Consider the following 13,786-nt stretch of genomic DNA (forward strand, 5'->3'; position numbering starts at 1 on the left):
TGATACTTAAAATGCTTTCACACCGGACACGTTTGGTGTATGTTAAACAAACTCTAGTATATATTCTTGTATAGGACAAATAACTCAACTGGAAGAGATTTATTTAGGCAATTTTACATTTTACAGAAGTGCCGGGCCAATTCTGCCCCCAGGGCCTTATATTTGACACCCTTGATCTATGTCCTTCAACTTAAACTGATTAAAAGGCGTATGTTTTGCACGGTGGCACAGTGGTTAGCACTGTTGCCGCACAGCAAGAAGGTCCTGAGTTCAATTCCACCATCAGGCCGGGGTCTTTTTGTGTGGAGTTTGCATGTTCTCCCCGTGTTTGCGTGGGTTCCCTCCGGGTACTCCGGCTTCCTCCCACCGTCCAAAGACATGCAGCTTGTGGGGATAGGTTAATTGGAAAATTCAAATTGCCACTAGGTGTGAATGTGCGAGTGAATGTGAGTGCGAATGGTTGTCTGTCCCTGTGTGTTGGCCCTGCGACAGACTGGCGACCTGTCCAGGGTGTACCCTGCCTCTCGCCCTATGACAGCTGGGATAGGCTCCAGCGCCCCCTGCGACCCTGAAAAGGAGAAGCGAATGGATGGATGGATGTTTTGAATATAATATAGTGTGTTTTGAAAGTTTAAAGCTTTATCACCAGTTTAGGTAAACTAGTTTACCTTTCTGAGGCCAGCATGTGAACAATTAGTGGTGCTGACTCACATCCTAGCAGCTTCACACTTGGCCACAAATCGTCATTAAAAGTCCCATAAAAAAAAAAGAGGCAAAAAAAAGGGCAACAACTGGACACACTCAACACTGATTTCCTGGTCTAACTTGTGACAGTTATGGAAAAGCAGATCAACAGAATGACTGAGGTCAGAGGTCAAGTTTTCTGAAAGACTTGTGACTGCAACCACTGAAGAAGGAAGTCACGTAGGATTTTCAAATTAGTGCCATAGGTTCATCTGCTAAAAATCTTGGACGAGTTCAAGTCTCACTGACCTTGACCTAAAGGTCATAGGTCCCCGATCAGGTTTTCTGAAAATCATGTGAATGCGAAAACTTAAGGTGGCGATGTAGGATTTTTAAATTGATACCATAGGTGCATCTACCAAAAAGACGAGCTCGAATCTCAGTGACCTCGACCTCAAGGTCAGCGTAAGTTTTCTGAAAACCTTGTGAATGTGATAACTTGAGAAAAAAGGCAAAGTAGGATTTTGAAATTGATACCATAGGCATGTTTACTAAAAGGCTGAGGGGTATCACCATAGAGTCATCATTTCCCAAAAGAGCAAATTTCCTGCCTTTGTTGATTACCTTTGTTTTGTCTTTTCTATTCCCTCACTAGTCTCACTAGTCTTTTCTCTCAGTCTTCACGCTTTTGCACATTTCCCTCGTTTTTGCCTCCACCTCTTTGTCGACCTATCTCACACTTGCTTTTGGCTTTTCTGTCCATCTCAACCTCTCCTCTACATTCTCCATCTCTTTCTCCGCAGCCACTCTATGGCTTCCCATGTATTTTTGAAGAAAAGCTTTTTAGCAAATATTTGTCCAACTGTGTCTGTAGAGCCCTCTGAGTCAATACGGACCCAGCCAGGCTAGACCGGTCCAGAGAAAAAGAGAGTGAGAGAGGGGGGGATCAGTGCATAAAAACCAGCAGTGCAGAAACAATAGAAACTTAGGAATCCCTCTTTTTTCCCTTTCTGTATGGAAATGAATTCACAAAGAACAGAGTTTTGCTCTGTAAAGCTTACCAATCTGCAAGCATAACACTTGTGACTTTCACAAGTAATGCAACTGTTGGTATACCGCTCATATCCATGTTAATGTGTTTTTAAAGGTGTTTTTAATATAGACAAAAAGAGTAAAGTCCCTTTGTATTTTGCAGTAAAAAATGAAAACACATAACCTTTACTATAAATTCTCTCAAAGAGAAGTTTGTTGCACTTGCACTGACAAACAGTGAAGTTGTGTCTGTTTTTCCTGGTACCCACATATAGTTTTCCTCTACATGAAGTTTTTCTTGAGACCTGAATCTGTTTACTTAATTTCATGTAATGCTGGGAGGAAAGGGCTTATTTTTGTTAGGTTTTTTTGTTAGTTTTTGGATCATTATATTGTTGTGTTTAACAAAAGCAGATCGCACTCACATTAGTCCTGCCTACAAGGCTCTTCATCATTTAATTAACAAGGCAAATATTCTTAAAGTATTATAGAACCAAGCAGCTAACACTGTTGGAGACGGCATCAGTGCTCTGTTGGTAACTACACCAACGTCCCCCAAATGTTTTCAAACAGATTTTTAGTCATCTCCTTTTTAGTTATCTCAATTAATACACACTTTAGCAGCTATTCATTTCTTTATACTTAGCAACTGTTAGCTAACAGTTTATCTATACTGTGCTATCTATTGTTAATCAGGTCTTTTAATCTCAGATTATCACGTTTTAGAACATTTTCTGCTAAACACCCATCAGTTTCCCATTTTTGAGATGTACTCTACACTCAAAAAAATAACTCTACAAAAACTAACAAAAACTATTTACAATTTCCTGTTCTGAATTTTAGCTAGCAGCTATATTTCAACTTTTAATCAGTTATGTTTGTCTTTACTGAGTCTTACTCTTGGCCTGATATGTCAGCCATCAATTGTATTTAATATCCATCCATCCATCCATCCATCCATCTTCATCCGCTTTATCCGAGGCCGGGTCGCGGGGGCAGCAGTCTAAGCAGAGAGGCCCAGACCTCCCTCTCGCTAGCCTCCAGCTTATCCGGGGGAACACCAAGGCGTTCCCAGGCCAGCCGAGAGATATAATCTCTCCAGCGTGTCCTGGGTCACCCTTCGGAGGAAGCTCATTTCTGCCGCTTGTATCCGCGATCTCGTTCTTTTGGTCACTACCCACAGCTCGTGGCCATAGGTGAGGGTAGGGACGTCGATCGACCGGTAAATTGAGAGCTTCGCTTTTACACTCAGCTCCCTCTTCACCACGACGGACCGGTGCAGTGTCCGCATTACTGCAGCTGCAGCCCCAATCCGTCTGTCGATCTCCGGCTCCCTTCTCCCATCACTCGCGAACAAGACCCCGAGATACTTGAACTCCTCCACTTGGGGCAGGAACTCATCCCCGACCCGGAGTGGGCACTCCACCCTTTTCCGGCTGAGAACCATGGCCTCAGATTTGGAGGTGCTGATCCTCATTCCCGCTGCTTCACACTCGGCTGCGAACCATTCCAGTGCGAGCTGGAGGCCCTCACCTGATGAAGCCAACAGAACCACATCATCCGCAAAAATCAGAGATGAGATTCTGAGGCCACCAAAGTGAAAGCCCTCCGCCACTTGGCTGCGCCTAGAAATCCTGTCCATAAAAATTATGAACAGAACCGGTGACAAAGGGCAGCCCTGGCGGAGCCCATCACCCACCGGGAACGAGTCCGACTTATTGCTGGCAATGCGAACCAAGCTCTTGCAACGGTTGTATAGGGATCGAATGGCCCGTGTATTTAATATCAATTTTTTAAATTTAATAATGAATTCACACTTTTCCCATACTGCTATTCTTCTGTAGCAGAACCTCCACGAGACATTTGTTTCCCTAGTTGGTCTGTACTATAATGGTTTATCCATGGTTCTGCTGTGCACTAGACACTTATCAGAAGCCTAATAAAAGAAACTAGATTTAAAGTCTATTACTAAACCTTAGGGCACAGTTACATTGGGATATAGAGTGAATCATTACACAGTCTTTGTACATGACTGTATTGATTAAGTATTGAAGCAAATGAGTTTGCAAGACACGGTTGAGTAGACAGCTCAAAAATGGGTCTGTTAGCCTGTTAAATTTGTTTGTGGATGGCAATAAGTTGTACACCTGTCGTAATCCATCAGGAAGCACACAGCTGGTTTTCTGTGGAGCAGAAAGATCTCACATCACCACCGAAGCAAACGGATGGACTGGTCTTCACTGCCCAACGAGTGATATAGAGAAGTTTTTCACATGCTAAAAAGCTCATTTTGAAAACATTTCTCAATCAGCATATTTGGTTTTCAAAGTGTTGTTCCAGCCCCAATCTACTTTAATACGTCTTCCTGTGCTTCCTCCGTGCTGTCTGCTGCACTTATTTGGCGCGGAACGAGTATCACTCAGTCGTTTCATTGTTTAGAGCCTCCTCCCTCAATGTAATACACACCTCCTGTTTGGAATAAATTTATCTGCCACCCCACAAACACACACGCGAACACACACTTGGCTTGTCCTCTTGATCCTGTCTGCTGTATTCTGCATCCCCGTCTTCTGTTTAGACAACCAGGCGAGCCACAAATATGCTAAACTGAAGAGAGCGGGAAAGAGGAGATGAAAGACGGGAGAAGAAGTGTTGAGTGTGTGTGAGAAAGAGGCAAAGTGTGAATGTGTGCGCACGCGAGAAAGAGAGCGCGAAAGAGAGTTAGAGGGAGAGAGAGAATCCCATTTCATTGTAATAGTGTTTAATATTTATTGGAAAAATGTAAAGAAAATGTAAAGGAAGTGCTTTTCAGCGAGCAGGCAGGATTAGCATAAATAGTTTGGGGCTTGGACGTGCTTGGTCCCTGCCGCAGAGGAGTAAGGCTGTCCCCTCTATTCTCTGTCTCACACACAGAAATATATGCATATGTTTGCACATACACCCACTGCTACACAAACTTTATGCACAAGCCTGCATGAGTAAACACTGAAACATGCAAACACACACACACACTGACCTTTGAGTGTGGAAACTCATCAGCATATAGTGATTTATAATAGGCACTGCCAATCCTTGTTTCTTTTTTTTCCTCTTTTTTTGCATTTATTAGACAGAAGCCGGGAGGGAAGCAGAGAGGGGGAATATTGGCTGTTGTCATTTATTTTATGCACTGTTGCTGCTGATCAAGGATCTGTGTGCTGAATTTGACTTTATGCTAATAAACTGTAATGAATGACCAGAATTTAACTACAGTGAAGTGCAGCGAATGTAGGTCTTCTTTCTTGATCTTTTATTGTTAGAGAAATGAATAATTCTGGTTTATTTAATGTTTAGGGTGTTATTTTCATAATCGTGTCCATAATTTCTCCCTGTGTTAGTATTAATGAAAATATGGGACATTTGTAACATTGTACAAGAAAGATGGAGGGATCAGGGGCAATGACAGTAAGTCTGTAAAAGAAACCAACAGTTTATGATCATTTAAACCAGAAAAGTACAGCTAATTATCCTGCGCAGTATGAAAACTGTCATTGCAAATTGAGTCGAGCCTCGTTGAAGCACATAAATTGTACTTTACGTGCTTCTTGACATACTTTTAACCATAAACATGTTACAATAAAGTAAGAAGTACTGACAATTTTTTTAAAATAAATATATATTTATTTAAATATATTTAAATAAATATATATAATATTTATATATATTTATATATAATATTTAATAAATATATTAAATATATTTATTTAAATATATATAAATATATATTTAAATATATATAAATATATATTTAAATATATTTATTTAAATATATTTATTTAAATAAATAAATAATTAAGAGAGCATAGTGTTGCATGAAAGAGGACGCATATGATTTGTCTTTTTCTTTTGGCAGGAATCTTTATGGGTTGTCAGAGCAACTCAGATTTTTTTTAAATCTAAAAAAGTAGCAGGAAAAAAATTGAATATTTTAGACCTTAAACAAACAACTACTGTAATAAAAAATGTTGGTATGGGACTTTTTTGTATCCAAAATCCAAACCAATTTAAGGTTTGAAGTTGGAATTTAAATTTTTTTAAAGGAAATGGGGAGCTTCGCTAACGTGAAACAAACCACAATATGATTTTCCAACCTCTACAAGTTTGAACTAATGAGCTGACGCTCAGCATTTCTTGTTGTTGTGCAAATGAGCTGCTTTTCTGACCTCACTCTGCTCGTCTTTCTCTTCCATGTTGCCATCCAGCCCCTGTGTTCGGACATTCAAGCCCGACGGCGTGGCGTCTCCTCTGTTCTAAAACTGTGCCAGAAGCTGCTACAACAGAGCCAGGTGGGTAAAGGAAAACACAACTTAGATGATGGAAAGTTGGCTGCCAATGTAAAAGAACTGTGGATTCACCTCACCAGCAAAAGACACAAGTTATATATAACTCACAAAATATACTTTAGAAATGTTAAATTTTATATTTATAATTTTTAGACTTTTGAAACCCTGAGAAGAATAAATTCTGTTGTCAATTCTTACGATAAATTGATCTCATCCCCACCCTAAAACAGTCGGGCCCCATGGCTGAGGTGGGCCCTGATGCGGAGCAGCACAGAGAGGCCCTGCAGCTGCTGTCTATCAACCTAGAGAGAAGGTGGGAAGCGATCGTGATGCAGGCGCTGCAGTGGCAGAACAGACTGAAGAGAGAGCTGGGAGAGCAGCAGGTTAGAGCGCTCTGACATTTACACTTTACATCCTTCATTCTACACTGCAGGCAGTCAGCTGACGCGCTGTTACACTCAGTGAGCATGTCAGCGTTTGATTTGATGCTAAAATGTGCCGTGAAAGACAGATGGTGCCGCGATTGAAGCCGCGGTGTTTTGGTTATGGAATAATTTTTATAACCCGAGACAGTGTCATAATATTTTGTGAAATAAGCATCAACTCCTGAACAAAGCTGTATTTATTTTTTCCTTAGGTAACCCCCCTCCCACATGCACACACACACACGCACGCACACACACATGCACACGCACACTCCTCCTCCTCCTGTGTCAAACATACACACACTCCAACCCCCCCAGGCAAAATTGTGGAACAAAATGAATGTTATTAAGGTGTCTAACAGTTTGGCTGTGGTTAGATAACAACATTTTCTCTGAGGCTCTGTGTAGAAGTAAAATGAAAGACGCACTAAGGAGGATTTCAGTGCCTGGACTGGAGTTTGTGATCAACTTTTAAAAATAAGTCACAATTTCTGATGGCTTTCACAGATCCCGCGCTAGTTTTGAAAAAATATAGATTATCTTAACCTTTTTCTTTTAATTTCATACTCTGTGACAATTCTGGCAAACATCTGGTAGATTTCCCTCAAGGTTTGAGCCATGTTTTTTTTTTTTTGCTATGCTGATAACTCACTGCTATTAAATTGCAACAAAACTCAATTTTTCTAAATTTTCTCATTTTCTTTCTTCAGTCCTTTATTTCTCTTGTTCTACTTCAGATCATTTGAAATGTGCATAACCAAAACACAAGATTATTTGAATTGACACATATTTCAGTTATGTTACAGTAACTCACATTGATGGTGAGCTGTTACTGTCGCATGTGCCTGATGCCCACCTACTTCTGGGTATTTCGAGTAGGCAGTCAAATGAAGTTTCTCTTATAGCTCACAACTTCTTGTTCCTTATTTAGTTTAATGTACTGGTCTGTAAATAAGGAAGGCATGAAGCCAAGCAAGGGCAGCACGGTGGCACGGTGGTTAGCACTGTTGCCGCACAGCAAGAAGGTCCTGAGTTCAATTCCAACATCAGGCCGGGGTCTTTCTGTGTGGAGTTTGCATGTTCTCCCCGTGTTTGCGTGGGTTCTCTCTGGATGAAGCCAAGCAGCTGGAGAGTATTTGGACGATTCTTTATGAACATTCTTTTTTGGGTGGTTGTAGCTCAGGAGGTAGAGCAGGTCATCTAAATGGTAAATGGACTCATTCTATATAGCGCTTTTCTACTCTCCCAGAGTACTCAAAGCGCTCTATACAAAATGCGACATTGACCCAATCACACAAACACTTTCTTCTAAACTTTGAGTGCTTCCTAACTACATTCATACATTCACACACATTCATACTCCGATGGATGCATCGGAGAGCATTTTGGGGTTCGATCCGTGGCTCCTCCAGTCTGCATGTCAAATATCCTTGGGCAAGATACTAACCCCAAGTTGCTCACCGATGCTCTAGGAAGCACTGAATGTGCCTGCGTGAATGGGTGTGATTAGGTGATGTTGTATAGAGTGCTTTGAGTACATCTTGGCTTACAGCTTCAACATGCTCTCTTGCACTGTACATTTAAAATTCACCTCACTCGTAACCGGTTGCAGCGAGATGGCTGCCCCTCCCTGAGCTTGGTTCTGCCAAACTTATCTTCCTGTTAAAAGGTGCTTTTTCTGTCCCACTGTCGCCAAGTGTTTGCTTACAGGTTGGGGTTTTCTCTGTATTATTGTAAAACACCTTGAGGCAACTGCTGATGTGATTAGGAACTTTGTAAATAAAATCTAATTGAGTCGAAGTAAAAAATCATTTTGCTTGAAATTTTTTTTCTTTCACTGTAGTCAAACAAAACGTAAGATTTGGGACAAAGTTGAATGAACGCGTTTTTTTTTCTGGCTACTAACTCAGCTTAAAGTTGTTTTCAAAATCTTAGAATTTTTAAAACTTTTTTTATGCCCAGGAAAACTTGTTGTGAATTATTAAACTTATATAACAGATTATACATAATGTTCTCTCTGGGTTGTCAGTATATCATTAGTAAAAGGTTTCTTAAGATCTAAAGATGCCCATGTTGTCTGCAGAGGGTTTATTCTCAGGCCTTGTAATTATACTCAGAAAATAGCATTATTTTTGTGTTTTTTACTAATTAATGTCTTTACAAGGAAAGTTAAGTCTCATCAGAGCCTGACTAGAGGAAAGGTCAGAGGATTACTAAATCATTAGGAATATAGGTGGTGGAGATATGTTATCCCAGAAACTACCCACCAAAGTGGAGCAGAGGCAACGAAGACTTTGTTGACTTTTTTTAACATGTTAAGTTACTTTTTGAAATCCCCTCTAGTCTACAGGATGTAACAGTGGTCTGTATTGAACAAAACGATCACCACCATGAAGCCGAGCCACTATGCGAGGCAAAAGTCTCTGTGGATATCCTGCATTTTAAAAGTCTGCCTATGCTGAACCTTTATGTGCCAAGTCCATTCTATATCAGCGAAGCCTTCCTGAAGCTTCCAGTTGATAAAAGTTAATCTGTTAGTTTTCCAGTGTGATCAGTGTCATGGAAGCAATGTTTCATCTGACACCTGCTCGACAAACAAAAGAAACAAATGAGATTTTAACACTTTGACAGTTTGCATATTAGAAAACCACGCATGTCTGGCACCACGACGGCACATCGGCAAAAAGAAATCTGTAGCTGATGATGCGTTTCAGGTTCCATGTTTCAAGTGCTCACTTATCACAGCGATGGTTTAACGCGGCAGTATGACAGCTCAGCACATGGGCATCTTGTCTGAGGAAGCAGCTTGTGCCATTGGTGTTCAGCGAAAATTCATTCATGAGGGAGCCGTCCACAGCTGAGCTGCTTGGGCAGATCAAAAAGCTGAGTGCTTTCTTCAGCTGAAGGCAGGGCGCTACAGCAGAATGGAAGCGTTATGGATCTCTAATAGTGATGAATATAGAGGCAGAAGGAGGGGGGCATTTGGATACAAGGTGAAGGGTTTGGCAGGGAGACACATGCACAGTCACACTTACCTAAGCATAAAAAGCTGTTAAGCTTCAAGCACTATTGTGTTAGACTAGTGCTTGCAAGCAGAAACACAAAGTGTCATGCCAATGTGAAGGGAACGTACAGTGGGGAAAATAACTGACAGATATTCATGTGCTAACAGCTCAGAAAAAATAGGAAGAGAAGGAAGGTGAAAGGTAAAGGAGGGGAGGGGAAAAGGAGAGGAGGTCAGGGACAGAGAGACCACACCGTGTCACACCTTTGGTTTAGAATTTAAGCACAAACTAAGTGAAACCTTCTGGGGCCAAACAGGAAGGGCACTCTTTAGACTTCCATGTTAAAATGACCAATTAAAAAACTTGTAGAAAACAACCATTTGGTTCTTTATGGACGTTTTTCTGCCTTCATAGCAACTGAATCCTCACAACCAGCCAGGTATGCCTGGAGGCTTCTTCCTCCTGCAGAACAAGTTTTTCCTTCTCACTGTCACCAAGCTTGCTCATAGGGAGCGCTGTGGTTGTTGGGGTTTCTCTGTATAATTGTAAGGTTGTGATTTGGCACAAACATATATAAACAAAATTTAATCAAACTGAACTGAACAAAAACAAACAAACTTTCACGTGGATACTATAAAGGTATAGCACTAGACCTGCCGCTTTAACGACACAGTGGTTAGCACTGTTGCCTCACAGCATGAAGGTCTTGAGTTCAATTCCACCATCAGGCCGAGGTCTTTCACGGTGTTTTCGTGGGTACTCCAGCTTTCTCCTAATGTCCAAAGACATGCAGTTAGTGGGGTTAGGTTAATTAAAACACTAGGTGCGAATGGTTATCTATGTCTTAGACCTGCGACACACTTTTCACCTGTCCAGGGTGTACCCTGCCTCTTGCTGTAAGACAGCTGGGATAGGCTCCAGCGACCCTGAAAAGGATAAGCGCAATCAAATGGATGGAATTTTCTCTTTCCTAAAATTTTCTTATTCATCATTTACTAAGTGTGGTATAAAAACAAACAAAGAATAAATAAATAAATACCGTTCCATAAAATCAGTGTAAAAATGTGATTTGCCTCCACATTTTACTTTCTTTCTACAGAAAATAAAAATATGCCTCTTTAAACACCAGTGACCATTTAATAAGGTCACTCTTTCAAAGATATTCTGACCTTTGATGATAAATATGCCAAAAATCTGAGAGATGTATTGATTGGAGCTGACTTTACCTTACCAGGTGGGAATTTCCCATGTTTAAACTGTGCCCAGTGCAGCACTCTGATCTGTGGGGATACTGTGCAGAACCATCACGTCTATTTCAATCTATAGAACATATATTTTTCTTGTCACTTTTAAAGATCTTATAATTTATCTAATAGATAGTTTATGCATTGTTCTTATAGAATTTTCCTTTGTTGTCAGTTACATGTTGTAATATGTGTTATTTGTCGATGCTTTTTCTCGTGTTGCATGGATAAAAGCTTATATTTGAATTGTATTTATTTTGCCCTTTCATGCTCATCAGTGAGCCGCAGTACTGTGTTTGTATTAAGACCACACTCTCTAATCGTGTTGAAGAGTCAGAGTTGAGCGCACTCTTACTTTGTATCACTTGCAAAGAAAATATGGAGAATCTGTCTAATTCTGCTTTACATGTGCTGCTGGAGGTCACACTCTCCCTTTCTCTCTCTCGCTCTCTCACTTTTGTAAATTCACACACAAAGGACACACACACACATATTGTAGAGGAGGAGAAGACAAATAACGGAGGCCAGACACTCTGACCTCGCTGCTGGCTGGAGAGTAATTTCACTTCTAGTGGAGATGAGAGAGGAATAAAGAGAACGAGAGAAGCAAAAAAAAGGGAAGGGGAGGAAACCCGAGAATGAACCAGAGAAGCATATATGTGGGTGGTATAGTTTATAAACGAACACTTCTGCCCCATGATAAAATGACTGTCCGCTTCTGGTTTCCGTGTGCACGCATCCCTGTGTGGATCTTTGAGAAAGGGTTTGTGTAAATGAGTCCACTCGCCTGCCTGCAAATGACTGCTGGAATGCGTGGCTCAGATTTTAAGTACAGTGTAATGACTGAGATGGGAACTCAGCTTGTGCAAGTTATTGTACCAACACACAAATGACAAAGAGAAACTTGTGTTTGGTACGCAGAGTTTCTTTTAACAGCTGAAGTAAACTGAAATTTGTGTATTTTTATTACTAAAGCTATTAATTGATGTTAGTGCTTTACAACCAACCATTTTATTTATCAAAGAAAACATCAAAACAGTCGTTACTTCCTGAGAAAAGTCACTATTTCTGTTTTACTAATCATCTTTTCGCACATATTTCTGTATTATACTTTTTTCTAGCTGTTTTTTAGGTTTATAGTGCACAATCTCATCTTACTTTTTATTCTTCTTTAACTTAACTGTAGCGTCAGTGATAAAACCTTTATAACATTCCAGAAGAAATGAAAATCATCAGTGTTTCTCTGTCTTAGCACAACAGAAAATACAAGTTGTATAACAGAGTGTTAGTGGATGCTAGGAGAAAGCTTGGGGAAATTAGAGTTCATTCTTTGAGGACTGTGAAATGAAAATACAAGGTGAATTTCTTGGCAATCAAGCTTGGTGGTGAGTGGATTACTATGGCGTTATTTTTGTGCCACTATTCTGAGCGCACGTAAAAAAAATTTGCAGGAGCAAGTGTTGCATTTTGAGGAGAAATTTATTTTGAGCGAAGAAAAGCTAAATTTGAGTGAACAAAATTCATTGCTGCGTGCAAAAAATGTATTTCAGTGTTTGCTATTATTCACACACACACACAACAGCCCCTCTCGCTCAGATTTGCATTTCTGCTCGCTCGCAATGTGTTGCTCGCGCTCTCAACATTTCTGCCCGTGCACGCTCAGCTCTTTCTGTACACCGTTATATTTGTGCCACAAAACCAGCCAATCACAGACTTGGATGCAAAAAAATCTGATTGGCTGTTCTGGTCTCCAATCAGCTCAAAATGACGAAATGTAATATCCCAGAATCCATTTCGTCCAAAACTCAAACGAGGCAGTGGCACGCTTTTTGTGACCCAGAAAGAGTAATATTTCAAACTCCACTCTGCGTTCCTCCGCCACTGCCTCGTTTGAGTTTTGGACGAAATGGATTCTGGGATATTACATTTCGTCATTTTGAGCTGATTGGAGACCAGAACAGCCAATCAGATTTTTTTGCATCCAAGTCTGTGATTGGCTGGTTTTGTGGCACAAATATAACGGTGTACAGAAAGAGTTGAGCGTGCACGGGCAGAAATGTTGAGAGCGCGAGCAACACATTGCAAGCGAGCAGAAATGCAAAACTGAGCGAGAGGGGCTGTTGTGTGTGTGTGTGAATAATAGCAAACACTGAAATACATTTTTTGCACGCAGCAATGAATTTTGTTCACTCAAATTTAGCTTTTCTTCGCTCAAAATAAATTTCTCCTCAAAATGCAACACTTGCACCTGCAATTTTTTTTTACGTGCGCTCAGAATAGTGGCACAAAAATAACGCCATAGATTACCATACAGCAGACCGACTTGCACCCAAAACAACATGCTTTCACAGTTGCTAGCAGCTCTTCTGAGGCAGTATAAAAGACTATGAAACGGACTGATGTAACTGTCACCTGCAAAATCACTACAACAGCCACATGTTAGAAGGCAAACTTCTCCCAACGAGCTTCTCCAGCATTTAGTTTACCATAAGTGAAGGCATCACCACTGTTTGGAAAAGGTTGGATATTGTACATGTGGTTACTCAGATGATGGCAAGACAAGCCAAGAGACACAACCAACACAAGTCTGATATGATTGTAACACGTTAGATCAGTCTGTAGTCAAAAAATGCTTTTCTCGGTGCTTTTTAGCCAAACATAATTGGCTAGCATGAAGATATGTTTGACCCATTTGGTGCTAAAACCACTTTGCTAAGATTAGTTAAAACCATGTCATTTGGATTTTGAGACATTCTTGGAAGATTTCCTCCCCTTTGTAAAGAACCTCAAACACATTGGAACCCTTGGCTTCGATAAACACCTCGTAACCTTTAACCCTCTTCAGAAATTACCATTGTTGTCATTTTTCTTTGGAGGTTGGACTGTATTTTATGCCTCTTCCCTCAGAACATGTGATTTTGTTCTAACAGGGTTTTTGTTGTTGAAGTATGAGTCATATTTTCTTCTCTGCATGTTCCATGAGTAGATGTGTGTGTACTGCCGCTCAGAAAGCACATGAAAGATGCTGTTTTATCTCTGATTTAATGTAAATGAGTCTAAATTAAAGCTGCAGG

At 40.5% G+C, this 13,786-nt stretch overlaps 1 protein-coding gene across 4 annotated transcripts in view; it reads left to right on the top strand.

Moving 5' to 3' along the window:
• Nucleotides 1-13,786, top strand: part of akap6 (A kinase (PRKA) anchor protein 6) — a 248,945-nt gene that overhangs the window by 211,987 nt on the left and 23,172 nt on the right. For all 4 annotated transcript variants that reach the window (XR_014871151.1, XM_085143172.1, XM_085143170.1 and 1 more), the window contains 2 exons: nucleotides 5,958-6,041; nucleotides 6,269-6,421. Coding sequence is in view for 3 of the 4 variants with exons in the window: in XM_085143172.1 (XP_084999298.1) it covers nucleotides 5,958-6,041; nucleotides 6,269-6,421 (237 nt within the window). In the remaining variant the exon portion in view is untranslated. The remainder of the gene's footprint in view (nucleotides 1-5,957; nucleotides 6,042-6,268; nucleotides 6,422-13,786) is intronic.

The sequence above is a fragment of the Neolamprologus multifasciatus genome, chromosome 19 (assembly GCF_963576455.1).
Source record: "Neolamprologus multifasciatus chromosome 19, fNeoMul1.2, whole genome shotgun sequence".
Taxonomy (NCBI): domain Eukaryota; kingdom Metazoa; phylum Chordata; class Actinopteri; order Cichliformes; family Cichlidae; genus Neolamprologus; species Neolamprologus multifasciatus.